Source organism: Zeugodacus cucurbitae, chromosome 5, assembly GCF_028554725.1.
Source record: "Zeugodacus cucurbitae isolate PBARC_wt_2022May chromosome 5, idZeuCucr1.2, whole genome shotgun sequence".
Classification (NCBI taxonomy): Eukaryota; Metazoa; Arthropoda; class Insecta; order Diptera; family Tephritidae; genus Zeugodacus; species Zeugodacus cucurbitae.
This window is the reverse complement of record NC_071670.1, coordinates 36,926,096-36,952,980: the sequence shown is the minus strand read 5'-3', so window position 1 is coordinate 36,952,980 and position 26,885 is coordinate 36,926,096. Positions and strand designations below refer to the sequence as shown.

General features: G+C 35.5%; 1 protein-coding gene across 3 annotated transcripts in view; it reads left to right on the top strand.

The window, feature by feature from the left end:
* Positions 1 to 26,885, top strand: part of LOC105218300 (neurobeachin) — a 297,208-nt gene that overhangs the window by 112,579 nt on the left and 157,744 nt on the right. The window contains exon 3 of one of the 3 annotated variants that reach the window (XM_054231152.1): positions 18,105 to 18,776. The exons of the other annotated variants lie outside the window; for them this stretch is intronic. Within the exon in view, the coding sequence (XP_054087127.1) occupies positions 18,105 to 18,134 (30 nt within the window). The 3' untranslated portion in view covers positions 18,135 to 18,776. Of the gene's footprint in view, positions 1 to 18,104; positions 18,777 to 26,885 lie in introns of those variants that run through there. 3 annotated transcript variants of the gene reach the window in all.

Here is a 26,885-nt window from a genome sequence, read left to right as displayed (position 1 = left end):
GAAAGTATGCAACGCAAAGACATTTGGCTGGTTTTTACGAGTATGCAATTTGCTATTTTTTGTGTTTTTTTTTTGGAAATTTATTAAGCTTTTACAACGCTTTGTGCGCTCAGTCTTGCAATCTTGCTCTAGTGAGTTTTACAATTTTGTCGCAGCTGCTTGAATGTCATCATTTATCTTCTGCTGCTTTAGTTGACGTCGAGTGGGGTGGCCCAACGGGTATGTCTGAGACCAAATAAACTTATTTTTTTACAGATTCTTTAATTTTTTCTTTACTGTTTTTGTGAGTTAAGCTCGTTATCGCACTACGTATTCGTCAACGTCGTCTAACTTCGAGTTATCTTCGAAGCTGTGTCTTTTTTGCTATGTCGAGCTCAAGTGGTGGCTACCGGTTTGCTTTGAATTGCTGGTTTTTTTGAGTATTTCATATGTTTTTTCTGCTTTAAAACTCGCTTTGTTTTTGTTGTTTTTATATTTTTAAGTTTTAGTTTTCCTAGCAATTTGTTTCTAACTTTCTATTGGATTTCTTCGCATTTGTCTTCCTGTCTTTCTTTGTCATTTCGCTAAGCTTCTCTACACACGCTTTGCTGCTCTATTATTATTAGTATGCGCGCATGCTGTTTGTGTTATTGTAGTTTTCAAATGTCGTTTTCTCTATGCTGCGACATTCAACCGTGTCTTGCGCCTTGAAGTATGCTTTGTATTGGCGTCAAAGTGAGTTTTGTTAATTCCATTTTGTAGCTTTTCTCCGTTATCGTTTGTCACTTGAGCACAGCTGGAGTTTTTCTACTCATTTCGTTTTTCTACAACATTTATTGTTGTTGCTTTCTATTTTTCACTGTTTCCATTGCAATAAATGTCGTAAAGATTTTGTTCGGTGATTTCAAAATGATTTTCCACTTGATTTCGCTCAGCTGGACCTATCAGCAGTTGGCATGCTGCTTTCGCTATTGTTGTACACTCTCGCACACGCACATACTCACGCAGTGGGGGTCATTTGAAGAGCAAACGGTGACACATTTTCGGGGCATGTGTAGGAGTGCGGGATTTAAATGAGAAATGGAAACAATTGAAAATTCCAAAAATTAATTGTGCAATGCTAATGTTTCGGAGCGGCTCTAGAATTTCAGATATCGGAGAAGAGTTAGTAGTTGATGAAATTTATTTTTAAGGTCTTTTAAAGAGTTATAGGTTCAAGCGTATCTTAAGCTTATCTCTGTCAATTTCACCAGAATTTTCACTGAATTTTTGTCAACTCCCAGCTGAGAAAATGTATCCAATCGCCATTAATGGTTTTTGTGTCAAAAAGCGAGCGATTAAAAAAGTATCCCTTCGACAATAGCAGTTGATTGTCTCGCCTTCCATGCAATTTCACATTCTCGCAGCATGTTACATTGTTAGCCCTTCTCGTCGGGTGCCGGTTGTAAAAAGTGTGATTTATAGCTAATTGCGAGTGTTAAAATAGATGAATGCCCAAGCGCTCTATGGCCTTTTATTGGCATTCGCATTCGTTGTCGTTTGCTGCTGGCGCGTAGATGAAAAATTGCGTGTGCCTTGTAGAGTGCTTTTTAGGCATCGTCTAAGGGCCTTGGTTGGACTGCAAATCTTTCTTACTCTGTCTTCTATATATTGCTTTTTCTTTAAACTCTTGTTAATTCGTGGGACTGGCATATGCCGCAGTAGTCTTGGTGATGTTTCCGTTAGATATCGCGACTTACAAAAATTTGGGGGTCAGTTTTTCCCAATAATCCCATAATTCTCATGAGCATATCCTACCTTCTACCTTCTACGATAGCAGATATTTAGGTGTTTTGTTCGTCAAGAGCAGTATCAGACTCATTTCGACTGTTCAAAAAGCTTCTTCTTCTTCTTCTTGACTGGCGTAGACACCGCTTACGCGGTTAGAGCCGAGTCCAATACAGCGCTCCACGTATCCGTCCTTCTGGTAGTTTGGCGTCAATTGGTTATACCAAGCGAAGCCAGGTCCCTCTCCACCTGGTCCTTCTATCGGAGTGGAGGTCTCTCTCTTCCTCGGCTTCCACCAGCGGGTACTGCATCGAATACTTTCAGAGCTGGAGCACTTTCATCCATTCGAACAACATGACCTAGCCAGCGTCGAATAATACATACAGCTCATCGTTCCATCGTCTGCGGTATTCGCCGTTGCCAATTCTTAAGGGACCATAAATCTTCCGCAAAACCTTTCTCTCGAAAACTCCTAGTGCCGTCTCATCGGATGTTGACATCGTCCATGTTTCTGCACCGTAAAGTAGGACGGGAATGATGAGAGACTTGTAGAGTTTGGTTTTTGTTCGTCGAGAGTTCAAAAAGCTTAGCCATACAAAATACCGTCTTTGAAAACGAAGTGTAAGTTTAATGATAAAAAACAGGTCTCATATCCTTCGTGAGGTCTGTATCAAAAACGAATTTTTAGAGCGTCAGAGCTCGTAGAAACTCAACTCCACATGGGCTTAAAAAGCTGTCACTCGTGCGTTGCTCCTCAAGTAAAAGGACGGATCTGTTTTTCAGAGGTTTTGGGAACCGCAGATATCATCGATGGACATTAAAGATTGGTGTAATGTGGAGTTTACTATTCTGCAATTCTTCTTTAGTTTCGCTGGATCAAGAATTCAACACCAACTAAGTGATGTACTGCCGTGACGTACTCGAGTTTCAAGATGACTTTGCTTCAGCTTAAAGCCTTATTTTTGAAAACTCAGCGTTTGAAATAAGACCCTCAAAGGTTTGAAGACGTTGTAGTAAACGGAATTCGTTTGTCTTTAGACAGTTTTCATTTTAAATCTCGTTGACCTCTCTCTGTCCACTCTGACCTCCTGCTATACAAAGACACAATAGCAGCTGTTGCATTCTGCTTTATGACGCCATAAAATTGAGTTTAACTCGTTATTCCAGCAGCAACTCGTATCTTCAATTTTTTTCTGTGCAGCTGCAGCGCCTTTAAAAGGCTTTCCGTACTTCACTTGTTTATCTCCCAGCTTATTGAGCGTAAAGTGGCAACTTGACTGTGGTTGTAACGTCGCTGTCTTTGCTCAATTATTGCCTTCATACATGTGGAGCCTGTGCTTTTGTTGGAACTTGTTGTCCAGTAGTAAACATTTTCATTCCGCCTTGCAATTGGTAAATGTTGCTACCTCTTTTTTTTTGTACCATTTGCGTTGGAAGATTTACTGGCATTTCGTTTCCAAGTGTTTTTTGCTTAATTGAGTTTTTCTCAGAGTTTTTGTGAAACTGAAATAAGGCACTGGCAGTCTTAATGTTGGCTCGTAACTTTGAAATTATATTAAAAAGATTTTTCAAAGAAAGTCACAAGAGAGATAATGGAGAGGAAATTAAATAAAGAAAATTTGTCTCGGATCCTTTGGTATGGTTTTCTGGTTCCTGTTTTCCATAGACTCATTTCTTAGGTTTTTTCAGAGATTCAGATCCTCCTCATTGTTTTGAGAGAAGCTACTTAGGAGAGAGAGCAGATATCACTACGGGTCCTTTCCAAAGCGTAGAGCACTCGCCTCCGAGTATGTTCCTTTAAGTCTAGTAAGTCATTGAGGGAGGAATAGTCTATTGAGGAATAGTCGTTGAGAAATACGTGCGAGACTCGTACATGCTTCTGACTGAGCGCTCACATTTGACCTCTCTCTCTCTGCACTACAGCTACTACTGGTTATTCGTGAGACTTTTCTTCTAAAACTTTCACTTGTAGTCAAGCAAAGACTAGTTCCAGTTTCACAATTCCAGGCACATTCGTGCAACAGTTGCAGCAAATTGCGCGAAATCTGCGTTTCATTCGGGTTCTTACAAAGCTTCATCAATCGAATTGAGCAAATTTGTGCTTCTCAAGGCGAGTCACGTTCCAGCTAGTGAACAACAGCACTCCCTGCAACACTGTCACCCCATTAGTCCTCATTGTGTATATGACACACAACCGCGTGCACGGCACGCACTTTCATGCAACCAAACCAACGAAAATACTAAACAATAAATTTAATGCCTTTCAATAGCTTTCATTTTCCTGGCGAAGGTGGCGGATGCTGGAGCTGTCGTTAATAAATTTAATTCGTTTTCCACACATTTGTTGCATACAACCATACAAGTAACTGTAATTCTTTTGTGTCCCACAGCTTGCAACCAACTCTCCTCTCCTCGACTCGCTAGGTCGACTCACGCGAGCCGCAGCTGAAGCGTAAATGATCTACGACGGACGTCGAGTGTAGGCACGAAAATGAATAAGTACAGTTACGCAAATAAGTCGAAAGGATATTTGTTTTCGCCGCCGTCGGAAATCGAAGTGGTGGCACTGTGACTTTTGATTGCGTGCGATTTTCACGCACGAAAAGGAAGCTACTCTCGCTGGGGCTTCGCTCAGAAAGGGTCGGTCGTCAAAGTGTAAGCCGTTGAAAAGGTATGGTAAAAATGCGAAACATTCAACGTGAAATAAACGAAAGTGCGAGAAAAAAATGGCACAGATAAATGTAGCGGACTATGGATAAGCCAAATGTGCTCGTTGTACAGGTGGGAGACAGTTGAGTTATTGTAAATATGTTTAAGGTGACAGTGTTGAGCAGTCGTGGGACACAAATGACAACAACAAAAAGCTGTCTGGAAGCTTCTGACGACTGATATTTGTCCAATGGTTCGTAATTTTTTATTGCCTGAAAGTGCGTAAAAAATGTACAGGATGTGCTAAGAAGGGCTTTTGAAAAAAAAAGTCGCGAAAGCACTGTAGTCTTGATAATTAAAACAAAATAATTTGAGAATCCAAAAAATGTACATTTTCAGTTTTACGGTCGTTTTAATTACTTATCAAAAATTTCTGGAGGGAAACAGTTTTACTGCAGGAGACTTGAGTCATTCCATTATCAAGTAAATGGAAGTGTAATTTTATAAAACAGGTGGCTAAAGACTTTCCTTCTGTGAGGTCCACTGTTGTTTCGTTGCACTTGATAGCAGAATACAGTTCGGGAAGTCGAAAGAACGCATAACCGCAAGATGTCGCTCTTTTGTCTTCATTAGGTTTATTGTGCTCCGAAGCAGAATTGTCTTCTGCCTTTGTAATTTATTAAGTTTTGGAAAGTAAGATCAGATCTAAGATCTATTGCTTCAAGTCATCATTGAAGAACTCGAACGGTCTTGGTTTACGAGAACTGCGATCATCGACTCAACTCGTTCTTTCCAAAGCTTGAATGTATTATTACACCAAATCTTCACCATCGGGGCTTTGCTGGTAGTTTTTAAACTGATCTTTAATCACTGATTTTAGGAGTGAATTCCTGAGCTTGGTATTTGGTAAAGTTTGATGAAGATTGATATTTTTTTCTTAATAATTTTGCGGAAGATTTAATTTATTTCGGATTTTTTGGGTATTTCTAGAAGTGACTTTATTTTTAAGCAACATTAATTATCATTATTTATTTCGGCGATTCTTGACAAATTAGAGTCTAGTGGGAGAATTACGATTAGAATATTTTGACATTGAGAATTCCAACTCTACTTCGAATACTCTTAAACCTCTCGGTGTACTTTGATTCGACAATGAGTATACTTACAAGTTAAGGCTTATATATTATGAACGTCTTTAGCTTCAAGAATCTTTTGAGAACCCTCATGAAAATAAGAAATCAGTTTAGGAAAAGATTTGCATAGTGTTTCAGACCACTTATGAGTTTGAGGAAAAAGCTTCGAGGGCGCCTCAGAGATGCTGGATCTATATTGGGATTTATTGGGACATGACATGATTTAGAGAACCGGAAAAAGTATTGCTCGGCAACAACAAGGTTATATAATACTTAAAATATTGATTGACATTTCGATGAGAAAATATGGGGGATATAGTGAGAGTCTAGAGACTGATTTGAAAAGAAACCCGAAGTACTTTAGTTAATTTTTTGCCTTGATTTTAGGAAAAATTTGAGAATTTGACTTAAAAATCATATATGGATAGAATTGTCATGATATTTTTTGTTATAATTATGATAAATGTGTAGGGTTGCCATGCATTTTAGGAGAGCTTTAAAGTCTAATGTTCGATGATTATGATTGTCATGTTAAAAATCTATCATAAAAAATATATAGAAGCTATAAAAAAATATTTTCATGGACAGGGTTGCCAGCACTACGATTTTTTATTTTGAACAAGCGTGTTGTCTTGACAGGTAATTTCTAAGTATTTATCTCCAAATTCATTTAACTAAATGTCAAATAAAAATTATATTTAAATAAACATCACACTTCTACAACTGTTTTGCTGTAACCCTGGCTCTGCCTCTTCTACTATTCAACCTTATTTCGCTTTTGCCCACTCACCATTTATGGGCTGTTATATACATTTGCGAAACTTTTGCACCGACCGACTGTTGCTGTTGCGCAATTTTCACTCATTAAAATTCAAATCACATCGCTCGGGTGCAAAAAATAAAAAAAACACTTGAAAATTCGCCAAAATTGGAGCGAAAACGTAAAACTAAAAGTGCAGCGACGATAGTTTAAGCACCTTTACAACATGGCTAAGCTGCGTCACACTAAGTTGACACGCTACCTGACTGGCTGACTGTCTCTCTGACTATCTATCTGTCCTGTCTATCTGTCCGATTTGCCACGCTGTCGTGCTTTTTAGGTAACTGTTGACTGCAGCTTGGCGCTCTCGCTCGTTGGCAGGCAGGTCTACCAAGTTAACCGAACGCGTCATTGCGGTGTAATCGAACTAAAATTGATGGCTCACGCATAGTAGCACACATACATATATACAGACTTTTACAGATACCAACACGTGTGTTTGTGTTGATAAAATGTCAAGCTTGCGTTAAGCTGAAGTGAATCTTCTTAAATGTCAGTTAAGTTGGCTAGAATGGTCTATGCCCGTTTTTGAAATGTGGCTAGTGTGAGTCGGGGAAGCGCAAATACTAGAATGTGAAAGCAAAGTGTAGAGCTTTTTCACACTTTTTTCTTGGTGCAAAAGAATTTAGTATCATTCTTGAAAGCTTAACGTAATATGTATAGTTGCTAGTGAGCGAGTATGTGTGTCGAAAATAGCTGCGTGTAGCGGTGCAATATTGTGTGAAATTCGATTAAAAAACGCAAATGTGCAAAATCTGACATTCGATGACTGGCGAAAGCTATATAGAATCTTCTACGTGAATGTCTCTGCATGTAGTTGAAATCCGAAAGAGAGCGAGAGGAAGACACCGAAAGAAAGTTGTGATTGAGCAGTGAACGTAATATAAATTGCAACTGACGGCAGCGGTGATAAGTCGAATAGTTTAAGTGGAATTTGATTTTGATAAACGTGGATAATTTAGAGTGTGTCATGTGAGTTGCTGATATTGCTGAGATTACTGATAACCGGGAGATGACTGCGGCCAGCATTGAAGGTGAAATTGGTGGTTATTTGATTGAAAGGCATGACATGACGTAATTTTGATTAAATTAGAAGACTTGGGATTTCTTAAATTTAAAAATTTATTTGTTGAACGGTATGAATAATTTCTTTTTGGAAAAATTTTAAAATTTGTTCGAAAAAGTTGGCAACCCCTCATCAAAATTAGCATACAATTCCCTGAAATTGACATAGTTAAGCAGTATTTATATGAAAAAACTTCAAATGCATTTTTATACATTAAAAATAAATTAAAAAAAAAAACTTATGGCAACCCTATTTCCGAAATAAAGTTTATTATATTCTCGATACAAGAAATATATCAGTTTTTGAAAATAAAGAGTTGCGTATAAAGACTATTTTTTATTTTTTTATAATATACTTTTTAAAGTCTGGCAACTCTGTTCAGGAAAAACCATTTGGCAACTCTGTTAACCAATTTTTTATGATTAGTTCAGGCAGCGTTGCATTTGGCAACTATTTTTTATCCATTTCTAAATTTTTTTTTCACAAAATCTGACAACTCTGTTCAGAAAAAATTACTATATTAAGGAATTTTGTAAGATTTGTTCGCTATCCCCTTGCAAAAAAACTTTTTTATCAATTTCCATAGATTTTTTTTTAAGTTCTGGCAACTCTGTTTCTATACTATACAATTTTTTTTATTTTTATTTTATTTTTTAATTATAACCCACTTATTGATCCGCCACACATATGTTGTGCATTCATCCGCTAAATTCGTAAGCATATAGCACACCGCAATTATTTGCAACATGCTGTAACACGCTTTGTGGCCGGAACTAATATTTTCATTTGCAATACACCATTGCATTGTTGCACTTCATTAAAGTTAACACTGTTTTGGCCACAACAACAACAACAACAGCAACCACAACTAATTTGAAAATATTAACATTTGCGGCCAAAATGCGCTGTTATTCCGAATTATTCAAGAGAATCATGTAATATTTCTGCATCAGCAAGTCAATTGGGGAAAACCCGAAAATACACGAACAACAACAACAAATTCAAAATTAAATATATATTATAAAGGCAACTCTAATAACAACAGTGCGCATAGTTTATAAAAGTCAGCGCGTGGAAGCGTAAGCTGTATTTTTGCTGTCGTTTGTGGCATTGTGGCTGCTGTGCGCCTGTGCATATGCAACGAAATTTACGAAATTAATTTGAATTCCCCCATAAAAACATTGATGTGGTGGCTAATGTTATTTTTAATAGCGGCATATATGCATGTATTGGTATATTGTCCATAAAATATTCACGTGTGTGTGTTGGTATGTGAGCTACTGTTGAGTTGAGTTTAGTGTCGCAATTTGACTTTTAACATCCCAGTTGGGAATTTGCACGAAAATGTGTGTCGACTCGTCGTTGGAACTCTATCGGTTGTGTCTTCAAATGGTATGCTGCTGTTACCAGTATACATAGCTATACATGGTACAGCTATACATGCAGTTATAATAACAACAATATCTTTAAATAACATTTCAATGGCAAAAATCAGAAATTTCAGTACAACTTTCCTCTCTGTCCACCCAATCAACGCTTTTTCATCCTATATCTATCGTAGACTTTCTTTTGTGTGGTAGATTGTCTTCTATAATTTTCAAGTTATTGCTCTTTGGGAACGATGAAATTTCGCTTTGATCTCAATTGATATTTTTGGATGCTTGCTGAAATGCTCAGATTATAAAATGGGTTGAATTCAAATATAATATGTGACTATTAATTTGAAGATCTCGAACAGCAGAAAATAATACTTTTTCGATATTAGGTTAGGTTAGGTTAGGTTAGGTTAGGATGTATTGCTGCTCCGCAGATGAAAATACACTTAGATTATGAGAGACACTCAGGATTTAATACTAAGGCTCGATAAAACGCCCTGAACCCGGTTGCTTAAGAAAGTGAGATCCAAGATAGCTTCGACATTAGGTTGGGCTGTATGACTGTTCCTAGAAAAAAAAACCACATTTAACCCGACAAAGCGCCTAGAATCCGGATGCTTAAGTAATTGAGATCCAAAAAATGTTTGCCTTGATCTCGCAAAAGCAGGACATTCCAGAAGAAAGTGATGAGATGATATCACCTCGTCTTCTTCGATGCAGCTTCAACATTTAGTATCCACCAAGTTTTTTAATCCCCCACGACTAAGATGTAAGGGCGAAGAGCTCTCTAGACATCTTGTGATTCACCCTAGGTCAGAAGAATCTAGCGACTGCGCAAGTGTTAGTGACTGATAAACGCTTGCTCAGCTGACGACGTTCTTCTTCTGGTATCTCTTGTTTCTCTTTTGGTTAAAAAGGGAGGCAAAGTGATTCTGACTCTCTCTCTTAGAATTGAAATATCGTTAAACGTCCATAAAGTATTGCATTTTCAGAATGATAGAAGGACTGAGCTTGCTGAATCTCCGTTTATTTTGAATTGTGTTTGTAGTTGTATGTTCATCCGTTAGCTCGGTGGTAGTTATAAAGCTTTATCACACCCTGAGCTTCTAGTACACCTAGTCCTTTAACCTTGTTAATTTAGAGTCGTTTAATACACTTCGAATATATTCATAGTGTAGTAGTTTAATCCTCAACGACTAACACTCAGCCACCTACAACTGTAAATAAAAAAGTTCTAAAACTCTCTTCTTCTGAGTATATTCCGGATGAAAGAAAACACCTCCAAGTAATTATTTCAGTATCCGGAATACCAACATATACCACAAAAAATTATTACAAATTTTTTTCGCCGTTAATTTATGAGAGGCTTCATTAAATTAATGCAATAACAAAAAACAGGAGAATACTTGCGGTAATGAAACGAATGACAATGCAAAATGCTGAGGCATTTCCTCAGCCACTCATTTTTCGTGTTTATAATACTTTCACTGTCGACTAAATTCCGAATATTCAAGATATAAGTTCCATAGATTAAGTGAGATTTGGTGGTCAGTCAGAAATTAGCGATTTCCGATTGTAACTGGAAACCACCTAAGTGTGAAAACTTGCTTTAAGTCGTGCCTCCCATTTTTGTAGTTTTGTAGATCTCAGCATCATAAGCATATTTTCATGTCATTGGAGACCTTTGAGCACTCAGTTGTCTTTTTAGTATTATCAAATATTATACCAGATCAACTAGATATTGTTGAAACCTTGATTTTTTGGAACAGCAATGGAAACAAAAACAACAACTTAACACAAAAACATTTCCATTTTACATATCTCAAGTGAGAACAAAACTGGGTCAGAGAAATCTTCCGAGCTATTAATTTAATATGCTTATGTTCACATTTTAGTAGCAACAAATTTCTATCAGGGTTGCATATACACATACAGGCGCATACTTATATATGTTGCATGCAATTAAGCTTGCACCAACCGCTGTGCCATGCAACTTTCGCTTATGCAACTAATTGTTAAATTTATATAGGTTATATGGCGCAACGGCAGCTGATGCGTGGGCGCGTATGTCGCAATATTTGCTGTCACAATTTGCAATTAAGCTACTTTTGTTGCTGTTTTATATTGCGGCTTAATGCATCATGAAATGGGGAAAAAGGGTATGTGCGCGTTAAAAGTGCTGGCGCCATTTTGTGGCAACCACTCGAGCGTAGCGGGCTTTGCGCCGAAAAGTATACCGAAAACTGCTTTTTTTCGTTGGAAAATTTAAAACTCTCTTTTTTTTTGTTATAATATTTCTCTCAACAAAAGCGCGTTATAAAACCAATAAATATGCAGCGCTCACTCACGTGCGAACCAACACATTAACACGGATGTGGAAGACACGAGTCACACAGTGCCACAGAAGAGCTATTCAGAGAATATGCACCGAAAATTCCGCCGAAAAGTATGCAACCACGTTTGTCACGCGCTTGCTGTTGTTGTTGTTGCTGTTTGTTATGCTTTACCTCCGAGCGTTTGCATAACTCTGTTTATATGCTCGCTCTCCATTTTCTTGTGCTTAGTTTCATTTTTAGTTTTTCAACAGCATATTTTGTTGTTGTTGTTGTTCTGCATATGCTTTTGGCGTGATGCCAATGCAATATGTGCCGTTTGGCGCACAGGCTACAGTAAAATGTGGGAGCGAAAAAAATACTAAAAAAAATGTCATGTGTGTTTGTATTTTTATCGGTTTTTTTCGAAATTGCAGTATAGTTTTAGGCGGAAGTGGTATTGCCACAAAATATGCGTGTGGAGTGCATAATGTTTTGCGCAGTATAGTATTCTGATAATATTTGCTTTTCAGTGAAACGAATTTCGAAATTATTTAGTCCACTTGGCACTATTTACACTCTGCGGAACGTCCGACTTTAGCTTCAAATCATTTAAAATACCTCTTGTTATTACTGTTATTTTTACTACAAAAAATTCGGCTTTGCCTTCATCAGAATTGATTTACTGTAATCAATCAGTTTTCCACGCACCTTCGTTTGGCACGCAGACTTTCCCTGTTACGCCGCCATTATTTCTATTTCTATAATTACTAGTCCCTTCATTGTCTTCTAGGTAAGAAAAGCCTGTGTCTTCTGCCAGCGAAAATTGTTTATTCCAATTCATTGCACGCAACGCTTCGTTACTTGCCTGCGCTGACGGCTGCTCCTTTGGGAATACTTTGAAAATGAAAGCGCTTTTTCGATGTTTGAGTGGTTGAATACAGGGTGGCTGATAAAGGGTTTATTTTTTGAGTAAAATAATAAGGGAAATTAATTAGGTCATTTGTCGTTCTTTCTATGTTAAAGATCATTCGGGGCTATATCTTTCATTTCCGCAAAATGGTGTTCTGCAGAAGTTTCTTTGGTCTCGTTTCAGTTAAGAATGAGATTTATAGCACATAGAGAGTTTTACTTAGATGTTGTCTCTGTTCCTACCATCAGCAATCATTACCCCTAATATTATGATCAGAAAACATAGCTTTTCGGGAAGATTATTAGCTTCGATGTCCGTATGTATATCTGGAAAGCGAAAGCAAAACGAGCGTTGTTTAACTTAGGCAGTCTCGAATGTGAGGTCTTCAAATGAAACTCATATCAGCTAAATAAGTCTTTGAGTTCGATGGGGATGAGTGGTTCTAGAACAGAGCCTTAGGTTTTTGACTACGGTCTAATTCACTAGTAGTTAGCGATCAATGGATACAGGTTTTAAAAAGTTGTAATATTACGTAATATAATATTATAGTAATAATTTTCAGAAACATTTCAGGTTTTTTTGATTTTTATGTCTTGTAATATATATATTTTTTGTGTTCTATGTTTTATATTTAAGATACGAAGTTTTATCTATGTTCCATATTTTAAGATTTATCTTTCGGTTCTATGTTTTATGCTTCATACTTTAAGTTCTGTTTTATGTTTTATGTTCTAAGATTTGTATAATAAATTCTACGTTATAAGTACTCGAGTTGGCAAAACTAATTTTCAGGAAACAAGTTCTTTCTTATTGATATGATTTCTCTTGAGTATATTCCGGATTAAGCAGAACACCTCCAAGTACTTAATCCACTATTCGGAATACCAGCATATGCCACAAAAAAATATTACAAATTACTTTCGCCGTTAATCTATGAGAGGATTCGTTAAATGTAATGCAATAACAAAAACAGGAGATTACTAGCGGTAATGAGACGAATGACAGTGCAAAATGCTGAGGCAGCTTGTATACAAATGAAAATGTGGTGCCAAGTGAGAAAAATATGTTTTAGGCAGAAGCCAGGTTATGCGTAGTACAGCACTGTATAAAGAACATGATTACACTCATGCACTCCTACTTTGTCTCGCTAGTGAGCACCTATATACTTTCGGTGCCAACTGGGTTAATGGCATAGATGAGATATGGGGTATATACACATACACACATAGATATCTGCGAATTTACGTGCACATTTATGCGCGTCAGCCAGCATTTTCGCAATGGCGATAAATGAGCGTGAGCGCCAAAATGCTGGAAGGCACGAGCACGCAACAACACTAACCGAGTAATGGCAAAACCAATATCCAAACGGGGAAGAAGAAACAGTAGAATGCAAAGACACCACGAAGTAGACAAACGAAACTAATATGGAACGAGTGTTTTTGGCGTATTTGCGTATTTGCGTAACGCACTGTGTGGCGGCGTGAGATGGAAATGCGAAGTGGAAACTTTATGACGACTTGAAGTGCGCACTAAAGTTGCTGTTGCCATTCCAAAATAATACAGCGCAATTTTCGGAAAACTTGGCAGCATTGCTGTGGCATACACAAATTATAGTTTTACTATGCCAAACATGTACGTGCCGTAATGAAGCGGCATGCGCAAATGCAAATGCCAAAAGGAAGCTTGGAAGTGCAGAAATGAAAAGTCGGGTATTCTAATCAGAGAATTTTTGAGAAGATGGAAGCTGCAACGTTTATACGGTTTATGATTAATGATTAATTTATGAATTTTTGGTCTATTTTATGATTCTGATGTTTACGATTTATGATTTCTGAGTTATGATTTAAGATTGCGGAACTAACATTAAAATTTTTAATTTTATATCTTTTTTAAGATTTAAGATTTAAGATTTAAGATTTAAGATTTAAGATTTAAGATTTAAGATTTAAAATTTAAGATTTAAGATTTAAGATTTAAGTTTAAGATTTAAGATTTAAGATTTAAGATATAAGATATAAGATTTAAGATTTAAGATTTAAGATTTAAGATTTAAGATTTAAGATTTAAGATTTAGGATTTAAGATTTAAGATTTAAGATTTAAGATTAAAGATTTAAGATTTAAGATTTAAAATTTAAGATTTAAGGTTTAAGATTTAAGTTTAAGATTTAAGATTTAAGATATAAGATTTAGGATTTAAGATTTAAGATTTAGGATTTAAGATTTAAGATTTAAGATTTAAGATTTAGGATTTAAGATTTAAGATTTAAGATTTAAGATTTAAGATTTAAGATTTAAGATTTAAGATTTAAAATTTAAGATTTAAGATTTAAGATTTAAGTTTAAGATTTAAGATTTAAGATTTAAGATATAAGATTTAAGATTTAAGATTTAAGATTTAAGATTTAAAATTTAAGATTTTAGATTTTAGATTGAAGATTGAAGAATGAAGATTTAAGATTTAAGATTTAGGATTTAAGATTTAAGATTTAAGATTTAAGATTTAAGATTTAAGATTTAAGATTTAAGATTTAAGATTTAAAATTTAAGATTTAAGATTTAAGATTTAAGATTTAAGTTTAAGATTGAAGAATGAAGATTTAAGATTTAAGATATAAGATTTAAGATTTAAGATTTAAGATTTAAGATTTAAGATTTAAGATTTAAGATTTAAGATTTAAGATTTAAGATTTAAGATTTAAGATTTAAGATTTAAGATTTAAGATTTAAGATTTAAGATTTAAGATTTAAGATTTAAGATTTAAGATTTAAGATTTAAGATTTAAGATTTAAGATTTAAGATTTAAGATTTAAGATTTAAGATTTAAGATTTAAGATTTAAGATTTAAGATTAAGATTCTACAGTTCATGATTTCTGCTTTGGTGATCTGCCTTAGTAATCAACGTTTAATTTTCAAATACTTTTCTAAGACTCTCATTGCTCTCCTCCATTAGCGTAGCTCATTGTGCGCATTCCTTGCAATTAAACGTTTTGCCAGCGTTTGAGCGCCTGTTAGTATGCTACATTTGCATTTGCGCTTAATATATGCTTGCGTAAACTTTTTGTATGAAACGGTGCTCGTATGTTTGTGTTTAAACAGGTGGATAAATGCAAGTGTGTGTGTGTGTGTGTGCGCAAAGTGCGCTGTTAATTCAAATGTAGCTGCCAGCGTAGTTGCCACACATCCGCAATTGCAAACATTGCCGCACATATTTAAGTAGTTTTGTTTGAGTTCGCATAAAGTAGTGTGTGTACTCACACAAATAAGGGTGTGTGTGGCGCCACTTGGTGTTGCCGTATTTAGTGCATACTTCCGTTGCTGCTAACATTTGCTGTTGGCATTTCTAGCAAGCAACTCAAAGCAGTCAAAGAGCAAAATCGAACAAATTTTTTAATTGCTCAACGCATAAGCTCCTGCCTGTGTTTGTGTGTGTGTGCGCTCGTGCTGTTTACTATGCTTATCATGCAGCATGCACGCATTGTTGTTGCCAGCATTGTTGTGCATTTGAAAAGTTACTTTGCGGAATTAAATTACCAACCTTTTTCAATTAAATGCGTTTAACAACTGTTTTTGCCTCGAAGTTTTTTTATGTTTTTTTTCCGTTTTTTAAGCTTTTGTTTTTTTTCTTTCGATGAAAACCAAACTGCTTGTTATGACCAAAGTTGTATTGAAATTTTGGTTCAACAATTTGCAACAAACTATTTGATTTTTGAAACGACTTTACCTGCTTTAACTTTTCTCAAATTTCTGTAGCTGCAACTATTCTAATACACAGCAGCACAGGCGACGAAGCGTCAAGCGCAAGTTGTTGCCAGTTTCGAATTTTGGCTTAAAACAACAGTTACACGTACGGAACTTTAAACAAACTCATGCATACCATATGCATGTAATGGGAGTTCAGTTGAAAATATAGAGGCCCGCAGGAATTTTTTTTGGAAATGACATTAAAAAAAATTAGTTTTTCTTTTCTTGGTGATATTAAACTTTCGAACGAAAAATTATGAAAATACTTAACCATCATATATAAAATCTACCATTATTCAAAAGTTTATAAATATTATAGAATACTTGTTGATTTTCTTCGTACTTTTATATCACAAAGCTTAATTTTTTCTTGACTTGCGAATTTTTCGGAGAAATTATATACACAATATAATTGCACTGTCCAACAGCATTTTTGGAACAGAATAGCGACCCTATAATTCTGAAAGGGTATGTTGAGTAGATCATTTTTGTGGAACAAACTTATGGTCCAGCACGTCTGAGTTTTTTTTTACGGTGGGTCAAAGTTTTCATTTTTTGGTCGAAGGGAGCATTATACAATATGAAAAAAATGTTGTAAGTTAAAGTCTGAGAGAATTCTTATGGTCAGAGTTGTATTGTGGAATTGTATGAGGATTATTTTTGTGGAAGATCTTAACCCACTAACTGGTTTCTTTATGGGTCCATTTGACCCTTTTTTCGAGAAAATCAAAAAATATCCTTTAAAAAAGGACATTTAAGGATTAAAATATTCTACGAAAATGTTTGGCGGAAAATTTCAGTGGGGGTCACCAAAGACACCATTGTTGTAAATAAAGCTCTTTACGATTGATAAAAAAAATTATAATTTTGTTTTAATAGTGGTTTATTATAGTATGTACATATTTATTTTTTTGCTTCAACAGTAGTAGGACAATGGATTAAAGATTAAACTTAATATGCTTTCCTGTATTTAGCTTGAAGTGAATGTTCCGATGTGTCAAGGTTTCTGTACAAGCCCCATACGTATTCAGCAAGCATTACAGTTTGGGATTTCCCTTTGAATCTTTTATCCAATACCTTTATATCCTGATGAAACCTTTCATCGTGTTCATCTGAAACCGCTCCAAGGTTTTCTTTAAAAAAATTTAGATGAGAGTGCAGAAAATGCAGTTTTAGTGACATCTTACTGCCAATATTGTTAAAACCGATTAGCATGCTTTCAATATTTTCTGCATAGTTTTGTGCTTTTGAGTTTCCAAGGAATTCTGCATAAAGTCAAATGCTGTATTTTGCATATCCGACAGATGACCATAAAATTCTTCATCTTGTAATAATTTTCTTATATCGGGTCCAACGAGCATTCCTAGAAAAGGTAGTTTACATTAAATGAAATAAATTATTTCTTAAAACCGTTTTTTATCTTCTTTTAATTTTGCTGCAGATAATCTGGGGAAAATTGTTTGAATGCGTTTGAAAGCATATCCTTGTGTATTTAAGCTTTCAATAAAATTTTTCACCACGCCCAACTTAATATGCAGCGGTGGAAGTATGACCTTATCTTTTGGGACAAGAGATTCATGGATTACACTTAAGTCACCAATAATATTTATATAGAATAATAATATAACTTTTTATATGTTGGCGTGTAATTTTGCCAATTAATCGTAAATAGCTTTATGGTATCTATGGTGACCCTCACTGAAATTTTCCGCCAAACATTTTCGTAGAATATTTTAATCCTTAAATGTCCTTTTTTAAAGGATATTTTTTGATTTTCTCGAAAAAAGGGTCAAATGGACCCATAAAGAAACCAGTTAGAAGGTTAAGATCTTCCACAAAAATAATCCTCATACAATTCCACAATACAACTCTGACCATAAGAATTCTTTCAGACATTAACTTACAACATTTTTTTCATATAGTATAATGCTCCCTTCGACCAAAAAATGAAAACTTTGACCCACTGTAAATAAAAACTCAGACGTGCTGGACCATAAGTTTGTTCTACAAAAATGATCTACTCAACATACCCTTTCAGAATTATGGGGTCGCTATTCTGTTCCATTCAAAAAGTCTTCATTTCTAACTTACTTTCTTAGAGTAAATTTCCAAGAATATCACATCTCACGATCATGTAATGCTTACTAATGAAGGGTTTTGACTTTATACAATGATTAGACCTTATATGGTTAACGTCTGTGTCTTTGCCAGAATCTTTTTATTAACTAGTGGCGCATAGTGGACTAAACCAATATTGATTTTTTTTTTTTAAATTTAAAGTGTATATATATTTAACATATCTACATCTTCTAATGCTCTTTCTTTTCTCTTCTCATTATAGGTAAGTCTGAATACTACATTAATTGGATGAATTTGAGTCTAAGCATCGTGAGTAGACAATAAATCTTATTTGTAGAGTAATCACAAACTTTTCTTATTTTGTTCTGAAACATTGAATCCGGAGGAGCAATAAAGGTAAAAAAGGTCGGGTTCTTATTTGACAAATATTTAGGTTAAAATTCTAAAAAAATCTTAGGGAAAGCTGAATCACATTGACACAAAAATTATAGCCATGAGACATGTGGCTTAACTATCTCTCTCGTACTGATAGTTCTCTAAACTATCTCTAATTCCACTTATAAAGGGTAATCGCAGTTTGTTGTCGAATGGAACTCAGTGCCATCCATGATTGAATTACAACCTTCCTTTAATTCATGCCTTCTGATTTACCTATGGTATCATCTTCATGGAAACTATCAAGCCTTACATAATCCATTCTACAATTTGGATTGTCGTAACGGCTAACCTTTTGAGTTGTTTCGGTATAATTTTAGATAGGGACCTAATCTTTGATAGTTTAAATAGTGACGTTCTTCAAAGAATCATCGATCTTCAATTACCTATAAATTTAATGGACTCGTCCTGCGGTTTTTTTGCACTGTCAAAAAAATCATTAAAAAAACACGTAACACATTTTGATCCATATATTCGGCATAAAGTCCAATATCATCATATATAGACATATACATATAATTCCTGAACCGATTTCACTCATTTTCATCGCCAAGGTACACTATATCCAAGACTATACTATCACTTAATTTTGCTAAGATATCTCACATATTAACCGATTTATAAAGTATTAAGCCCTTCGTATTTTTGAAATATCTATACTTATTTATATGGGACCTAGGAAGTTATGACTCGATTTTAACGATTTTTGGTAGAGTGACACAATATTAGAAGAAACCGATTCAATCTGACTTAAAATAAAATATCTGAGAGATTTACCGAGATTTTTAGTGAAAAATTACCCTTAGGCACTGAGTTCTTCATATCCGGGGTCCGATTTCGATAATTTTTCACAAGTGATGTGAAACTAAAATAAAGTAAAACTTTATTCCGCTATCTTCGTTGGTTCCTGACGTATATATTATAAAGAAAACGAATCAGATGGAATTCAAAATTGAGTTATATGGGAAGCAGATGTGGTTTTGAACCGATTTCGCCCATATTACATCCATGCCACCAAGGTGTCAAGAAAGTGTTGTACACCGAATTTCATTGAAATCAGTCGAGTAGTTTCTGAGATATGGTTTTTGAACCTAAGTGGGCGGTGCATATTCCATTTTACATAAAAAAAAGTCTGAGTGCAGCTTCTTCTGCCATTTCATATGTAAAATTTAGTTTTTCTATTAGTTTCCTTAGAGAAAACTAAAGATAATATGATTCGTGTGAATGAGGATCTTTTATCAGTAGTGACCCTATAAGTCGGGTTGTAAAAAAAGTCTCAACTATACTACTTCTTCTTTTAGAATCTTCTCTTAACCTCTGCTTAATTTTAACCCGTTAAGTGTTTGGCTTGCTGCATTCAAGTTGTTTTCTCACAACATCTCTTTCTCTTCGTTATTTATAGACTCTACCAAGTTTGTATTCTTTAACTCAGCCTCTCTAATTAATATGATAACCACCAGTGCACTCACTGCATACCGCCTCAAATTTCTTTCTCCGGTTTTACTAATTAAAATCACTTCAGCTCAACTCTTCGTCTGCCTGCCTCCGTTCGTGTGCTCGTACAGTATGAAAACAATGGCGTGGAAATGAAAATAAGCATCGCACATTTACACAAATATTCCGGTTTTATTATTGCAATCATTCCATTCATGCGGCATTTTTTATGACATTGGCACAATACGATTACCACCTCTGCTCTCCCACACTCTCACACTTTCTTCATCCACCGTCTACGTCAACTTGTGCTCTAACACCAAGTCGTTGAGTTGATAAACACCCGCTTGATATTTTCTTGAATTCCTGCCTCGGCGGAAGTTGCCTGTTGCACGGCTGCATTTAAGCGCTTCGTGGAAATAAAATGTAAGTCTTCCTTAGACGGCAGCCAAGAATCCAGCAAAGCATTGTGCTGCCTGCCTGGTGGTGTCAAGGCACCGTCGCGGCAGCGGGCGAGTACTCGGCGCGCGCGGTAATGTCTTGTAATTGGGTATGCATGACTGCTGTTGAAATGCTGTTCGACTTCATTGCATTGTATTCTGTCACATTGTGGACGCCGCAATAAGACCAACTTGAACCATGAGCGTAGATGTTGGTCTCTGCTCCTTGCACAGTCTTCTACTTCGTTGCATCTAAAGTGGTTATGGCAAAATCTGCTTTGCTCTGACTATTAGTGTTTTTTATTATTCTTAATATTTTTGTTATTTGCATTTTTTGATAGCTCCATTGTTATTGCTCGGCCTTTGCCAGGAAGCAGCAATGCGTTATAATGATTTTCACCTTTTGTGTTCATAAGCAGGCACTTGTTGCCGTCACTGCGCTTAGTTTTATTTTCGATTTCTATTATTTTTGGTTTTGTATGAAAGTTAAGACTTGTAGTTCTTCACTTTCTCACTATTTATGGTACTGCTGCTGTTTTTGAAGTAATACTGAATATATTGAGATAATAAATAACTCTTTTAACTCAATTGAAATTTTTAATAAGATCGAGTAAAGAAGAACTTAGGCCTTAATGAGCAACTTTGGTTTGTTTCTGTTTTGAAGGTCTAAGTTCAAAGCAAACTTAAGCGGAGAAACTCTGTCAAAGGTTCAAAACTTGGGTAAGTATCTCTGTATTATTGCATTGTAGGAATCCGTCTAGATTCCCTCACAAAAATCTACATTAAATGCATACTAAGTTCACGAGAGCCAGTGTTTAACCGCAAGTAGATAACGAAACAGTCAAACCTGGGTCTAAAACCATATCTCCGAAACTACTCGACCAATTTCAATGTATTCCATTCATAACATTTTCCTAGTATGGTTGGTTGAAAAGGGAGGCGAAGAGAGCCGCAAGCGGCCGCCATTATTAGGCCCATTGTGCTCGTCGAAGGTACCCTGATAAGCATGACCTGAACAATTCGGTCGATTTAACGAAGCTGCTGAGTTTTTTTTTCAATCTCAGCTGTCCAATTTCTCTTAGATATTCTTAACCGGCAGAAGACTGGGCACTGGGCATTCGCAGATATAATGCTCTAGTGTCTCGTCATTTTCCGCGCACGCCCTGCATTCTGCCGATTCTACTATACCAAGTTTCTGCAGGTGGCCTCTTAGAAGCAGGTGCCCCGTGATTACCCCTGTGGTACAGCTTAGTTCTCTTTTGCTATAAATTTCACCATTGGTACTATCTATGATTGTATCGTTGGTCCATTCTTCTCTGCTGGGGAAGGAGAACGTTGCCTTAATTTCCCCGGTCACAGGACCAATCAATTACAAGATTTAGTATGATCTCATGTTCCCATTGGTGCAGGTTTGGGTCCCGTGGCCCAAGATCTTTAGCCTACACGCTGTAAGCGCTGCATCTTACCTCACTTGGATATGTATTGGCCGGATATCAAGGACTTTGTTGAAGTTGTTTTTATAGCACCGGTTATCCCTATCAAGCAGGTCCTCTGAACCTGTTCCAATGGTTTAATCCGGCATTTTTTCGTGCTTTTCACCAAACTAATGCACCATATGTTAGCGTCGGCTTAGTATCCTAACGATATATTATGAAAATAGGCCAAATCGGTTCACAATCACGCCTACTTCCCATATACCAGATCTTTAAAGTCGATCCGAATCGTTTACTTTACAATATATAAAGTGAACCATAGTGAAGATATCGGAGCAGAACTTTGCACAAACACTGAATTTAAAGAGTGATCTCTTCTAAAAATCGCCGAAATCGGGCCATAACTTTTTAAGGCCCCATATATATGAGGACCTCAGTGCTTCTAAGAAGTTTTTTACCGAAAATATAAGTTAGTCCTCTGTTTTTTTGAAGAAATTCAGAGGGAATTATTTTCTTCTAATAGTGTGTCTCTGCTCACTACAATTAAGAATTTAATTTTTCCTTCAAGTATAAATATCTTAAAATCTACCTAAATTCTGCTGCTACTGAAAGATGGCAGAATTATGCGTAAATTGAAACAACTGCTAACATAAAAGCCAATTCATCAGCCACCGCATTGTACTAACATAACAGTTTCCTCATACACTTGAACCAAGTTTCTTTTCATATTCGAATACTTGAACTGCCAACGGACTACATGCAATTAATTTTCATATTTCAATGCAATGCCATTGAGCAGCGCCACAGCTCGAAACAAACGCACATACAAACTCGCTCACACGCACTTTAAAGCACTCATGTGGTTAATGAACTTCTACGCTTTGTGGCTACTGCTTGCCTGTGTTGTTGCTGCAGCTGCCAACCACAACAATAATAACAACAACACAAACGCATAATCATTGTCCAGCTGTCACAGGCTGTCTCCGGTATTCCGCATTGAATTTCCGGTTTTTGTAATCCGCATGCTTTCCGTTTGCTTATTATTGCATACACCTAGGCGCATAAGCGTTGCCCAACGCTTTTGTGGTCACTTTTACACTTGTCGACTGCGGTGCCCAGTGCCAGCCGGTGTGCGTGACTAAGTGTTTTTGAGCTTACATGCACTACATACATACATAAGTGGCTACATGACGATCATTCAAAATTCAACACCTTTCAATTATTATTGACTGACATTTTGCCATGTGCGGCACTCAGCTTGCGGTTGCTGTACTTAACTGTTTTAGAAGTGCGTAACACTGCATATATATGTGAGTGTATAAGTGTTTGCTGTTGCTGTTTGTGTTGGCAATTCTTTCAAATGCTGTTTTAACTACTTTTTGAAATTGACTTGTGGATTGCCTTGTTGATGTTGGCGCTTTCGGGTCAGTGCAATTGCTGTTGTTGTTCATCTTTATATGAAAGCAAACTGCATTCTTCCTTGCAGTCCATTAGTTTTAAAGGCTTTTTCTTTGCTGTTCAAGCAAACAGAAATGCATAAAGCAGGAAGTAGATTTTTAATGCCGATCAACACAGGTCACTTCCTGTGGTAGACTGAAAGGTAATTGCAGGCTTTTATGGTAGCTAGCTCAGGCGTTTTTATATTCCTTGAATTAAGTAGTTTGCATGAGCAGGGGTGAACCAAATGCTATGGCTGCATTAATAGAACTGAGGAAGCTATATCTGAACTGCTATACATGAAATTTATATCAAATAATTATTGCATACTTTTAGGATACTAGGAGAAACTTTTGATTACTTTCAATAAAATTCGGTACTATTAAGTCAGCCGTGAATATTTGTTTAGGATACTTTTTTGTAGTTTTTAATTCTTCTGCGAGCTAATTATTTTATTTATGTTTTTCGTAGGAAGTCGTTGAGTAAATAATTCTTGCATACCTTTAGGATACAATTATTGATATGGCATATTTTTGGGCGTCGGCTCTTTCCAGTTTCTTGCCTAAATTCGAAATTTAAGCAGTTTTAACTATTTAAGTTTTTTACTTTCTGAAGGGTGCCTAAAACCCTTTTCCACGGATCAAAAAGTGAAAAAATTGTCAAAGCGACTATCTAGCCCTTGAAAATTATATTCGAACTGTTGAGGTAATTTTTTGCATATTTTTAGGGTAGATTTTTAGGCCTCTATTGTAGAAATAACTTAATTTTATTTAAACTCTTATGAAGGGGTTCTATACAACCTTTCAGAAAAATAATATTTGAAAATTAATTTTATGGTTCAACAAATAGTTACACCCGAATTTCATTATAATCTAGTTAAGTAAATCTTAATTACCTTGGATACAACTCTGGTGATTTCTCCTGAAATATATGTTCTAGATTGACTGTTTTATCATACTATCCTCGTATGCAGTACAAATATGTATGTAAAATATGCTACACATATGCCGGCCTGCCTAATTGCTGCTACTGCTATCTCTATCTCTTTATGCATTTGAAATTTGGTCTGCATAAAAGCCTGAATTTCTAAGAGCCACTTCAGTTGGTGGCTTTTGCTTTATGAATGGTCTGTGTGTGTCTATGAAAGGCCAGAGTGCCCAAATGGCGAACATAGCCCTTTTTGTTTTACATATTTTCACCTTTGAAAGCTTAAAGCTTAATAAAGCGGAAATGAAATGCCAGATATATGGGTACATAGAACTTTATGTATCCATATATACTAAATATTATTTTTTTTTATAAGTGCTTATACGGTTTAGAAGTACTTCAGGCGTGTTGCTGCGGTATTAAAAACTGTTTTTCTTAAAGAGGGGTTTTCAACTTTTGTTACTTCTGTCCTTATCAATTTTTTATCTATAGAAAACTGAAATCTTCTACCAGACTTTCTAGAAAAAGTTCGCATATTTACTACATTTAACTTAGAAATGGTTTAACTTACAAAAAGACTTGAATATTGAAAGAAGCACACATTTAGGATTATGTATAATACAGAAGAAAAGGGCTGATCTTTATAGCATACAGCTTTTTGTGGAGTATTAGTGGAAGAGTGGATAGCTATAACATTTTTTTCTTCGGAATCTGAATCTGATTAATATATCCTTATTAAAGAGTGAAAAAATCAGGAATTACATTCGTATTAAATATCGTATAACACACCTATTGGTCTGAATTTCCAAATTTTCTTCCAGCTTCTTATATTCATTCAGTGGCATATTATTTTGATTCTCAAACTGTATGAGATCTATTTTATGGAATTGAGTAAAATTTTCTTTGATATTTATTTCATTGCTTCGATTTTGTAGATCTTTTTAGAGGTATGTCTTGTCCATTTTATTTTTTCGGTTAAAAACCAGTCGCTCTTCTCAAACCCACATTTGAATAAAATTTAATATTGAAGACATTTTTTGTTCCTTTTTTCACCAATATTTCATTTTCTCGTTCGCATTGCCACTATTCACACTCTGTCTAGATTGTGTAGATTTTGAATTTGCTGTTAATTAAGAAAAGCATTTGCTATTTTTGACACTTTCTTTTCGGCTTTTACCACATCTGCATTTGAAATTCTAAGCCATGCATGACAAAAAGTATAGCACAGTTTTAGGCTGAATGAGAATTTCATGCCCACCAGAATTTCGATACTTAAGCATTGATATTCATGCTCTCCAACATAACTGCATACGAAATTTCGGTGTATGAACCGCTCACTATTAGAGTAAAAGGAACCAACAAGCAATAGCTGTTATTGAAAATGCATACAGGCCTATTTCTAAGTCCATGGCTGCTTATTTTGGAAGGTATTTTAAGTCACTCTAATGCCTTTGCAACAACATGAAGCATATTCACATATACATACACCATTGTAAGTGGTTATTATTGTCTCAAAGCTTGTAATATTTGAGCATTGTGGTATTTCGTAGCCTTTGCATGCATACTTTTAGGCGCAAATGCAAGGAAATTCTACTTTTACATGCATAACGTGTATAGTAGGCTATTTAAACACACTAGATAGTTAGTTGGCTACACAAGAAGTAACCCTCCGGCAGCAATTTGGCTCAGCAAGTCTGTCCCTTTCACATTTAGTCCACTGCAGGTCAATAGTTGAATTTCGGTGCAACGGTACTCGGTTGGAGTATGAAATTGCCATTTTATTACGAGCACAAGTAGCTGGCAAATAAAATGGACACTAACACACAAATATTAACATCTCTACAAGAGCATGACATTCAGCATATACATATGTATCATATATTGGAATACCGTTATTTCGTATATATGTATGTATGAGTGTCGTTATATTGTAGGTGAATGTAAGTTCACAATTCGGGTGCACTGCACTTGAACTAATGAAAATCCTTAGTGAGTCCTTTGACCACAAAGGCCAAGTGATATGTGTGCACAGTTCTCGTTTTTGTACGAAAATATGCTACAACAACAATAACAACAAAAAATCCTTGCCTTCCTCGGTTGAGGTATTCGTTGGCGAAATTTTCGTAATTTGCTTATGGCAAAATTTTTCGCCTTTCTCTGTCGCAGCGTTGTTGATAAATGTGCTTTATTAGAATTTATTGGTGAAGGCATGAATGTCACCGGGTTAAAAGATATTGCCTACGTTGGTGTGAGGTGTTCAAGGAGATTGGGAGAGAGCTATTTAGTAGTAAGAGAATATTGATATTTGAAAGTCATGCAGGTAGAGGAGTGAAATGCTCGTGTAGTAATAAGGAAAAGTGTTTTTTGGAACATGGAATACAATTTTTTTATTAAAAATTAAACATTTCTGAGTTGTTGGGCGCAATATTCGGATATTAAAAAAAAATATATATTTAAGGTGTTGCCACTTGTTCAAAATTTAAGCAAAGATATATGAACTAAAATGCTTTAATATGTAGTTATCACCAAAAATTAAAAAAATGTTTATTTTAAAAATTTGTCGAATAGGGTTGCCACATGTTAACATTTTCTTTGTAATAAATTTTATTATAATATCAGTTATTACAATATGAGTCTAAAATTAAGAAATGGTAAAAATAAAAAAAATATATTTTTTTGAGGTTGCCACCTGGTTTTATTTTTTTTATTTTTAAATATTATGGTTAAGAGCAAGGAATTATTACGATGCGTATATATGAATAACGTTTATACAAATGTAGCTGAAAACATTTTGGCAAGGGTTACCACCTATCTGAAATATTTTAATGTATGAAAATCAAAATAAAGTTGAAATAAGTTTGAGTTATGACAAGACGTATCACAAGATTCCAACGAAGAATATTTGAAAAGGTTAATACTGTCAAATATTTTTGTAAA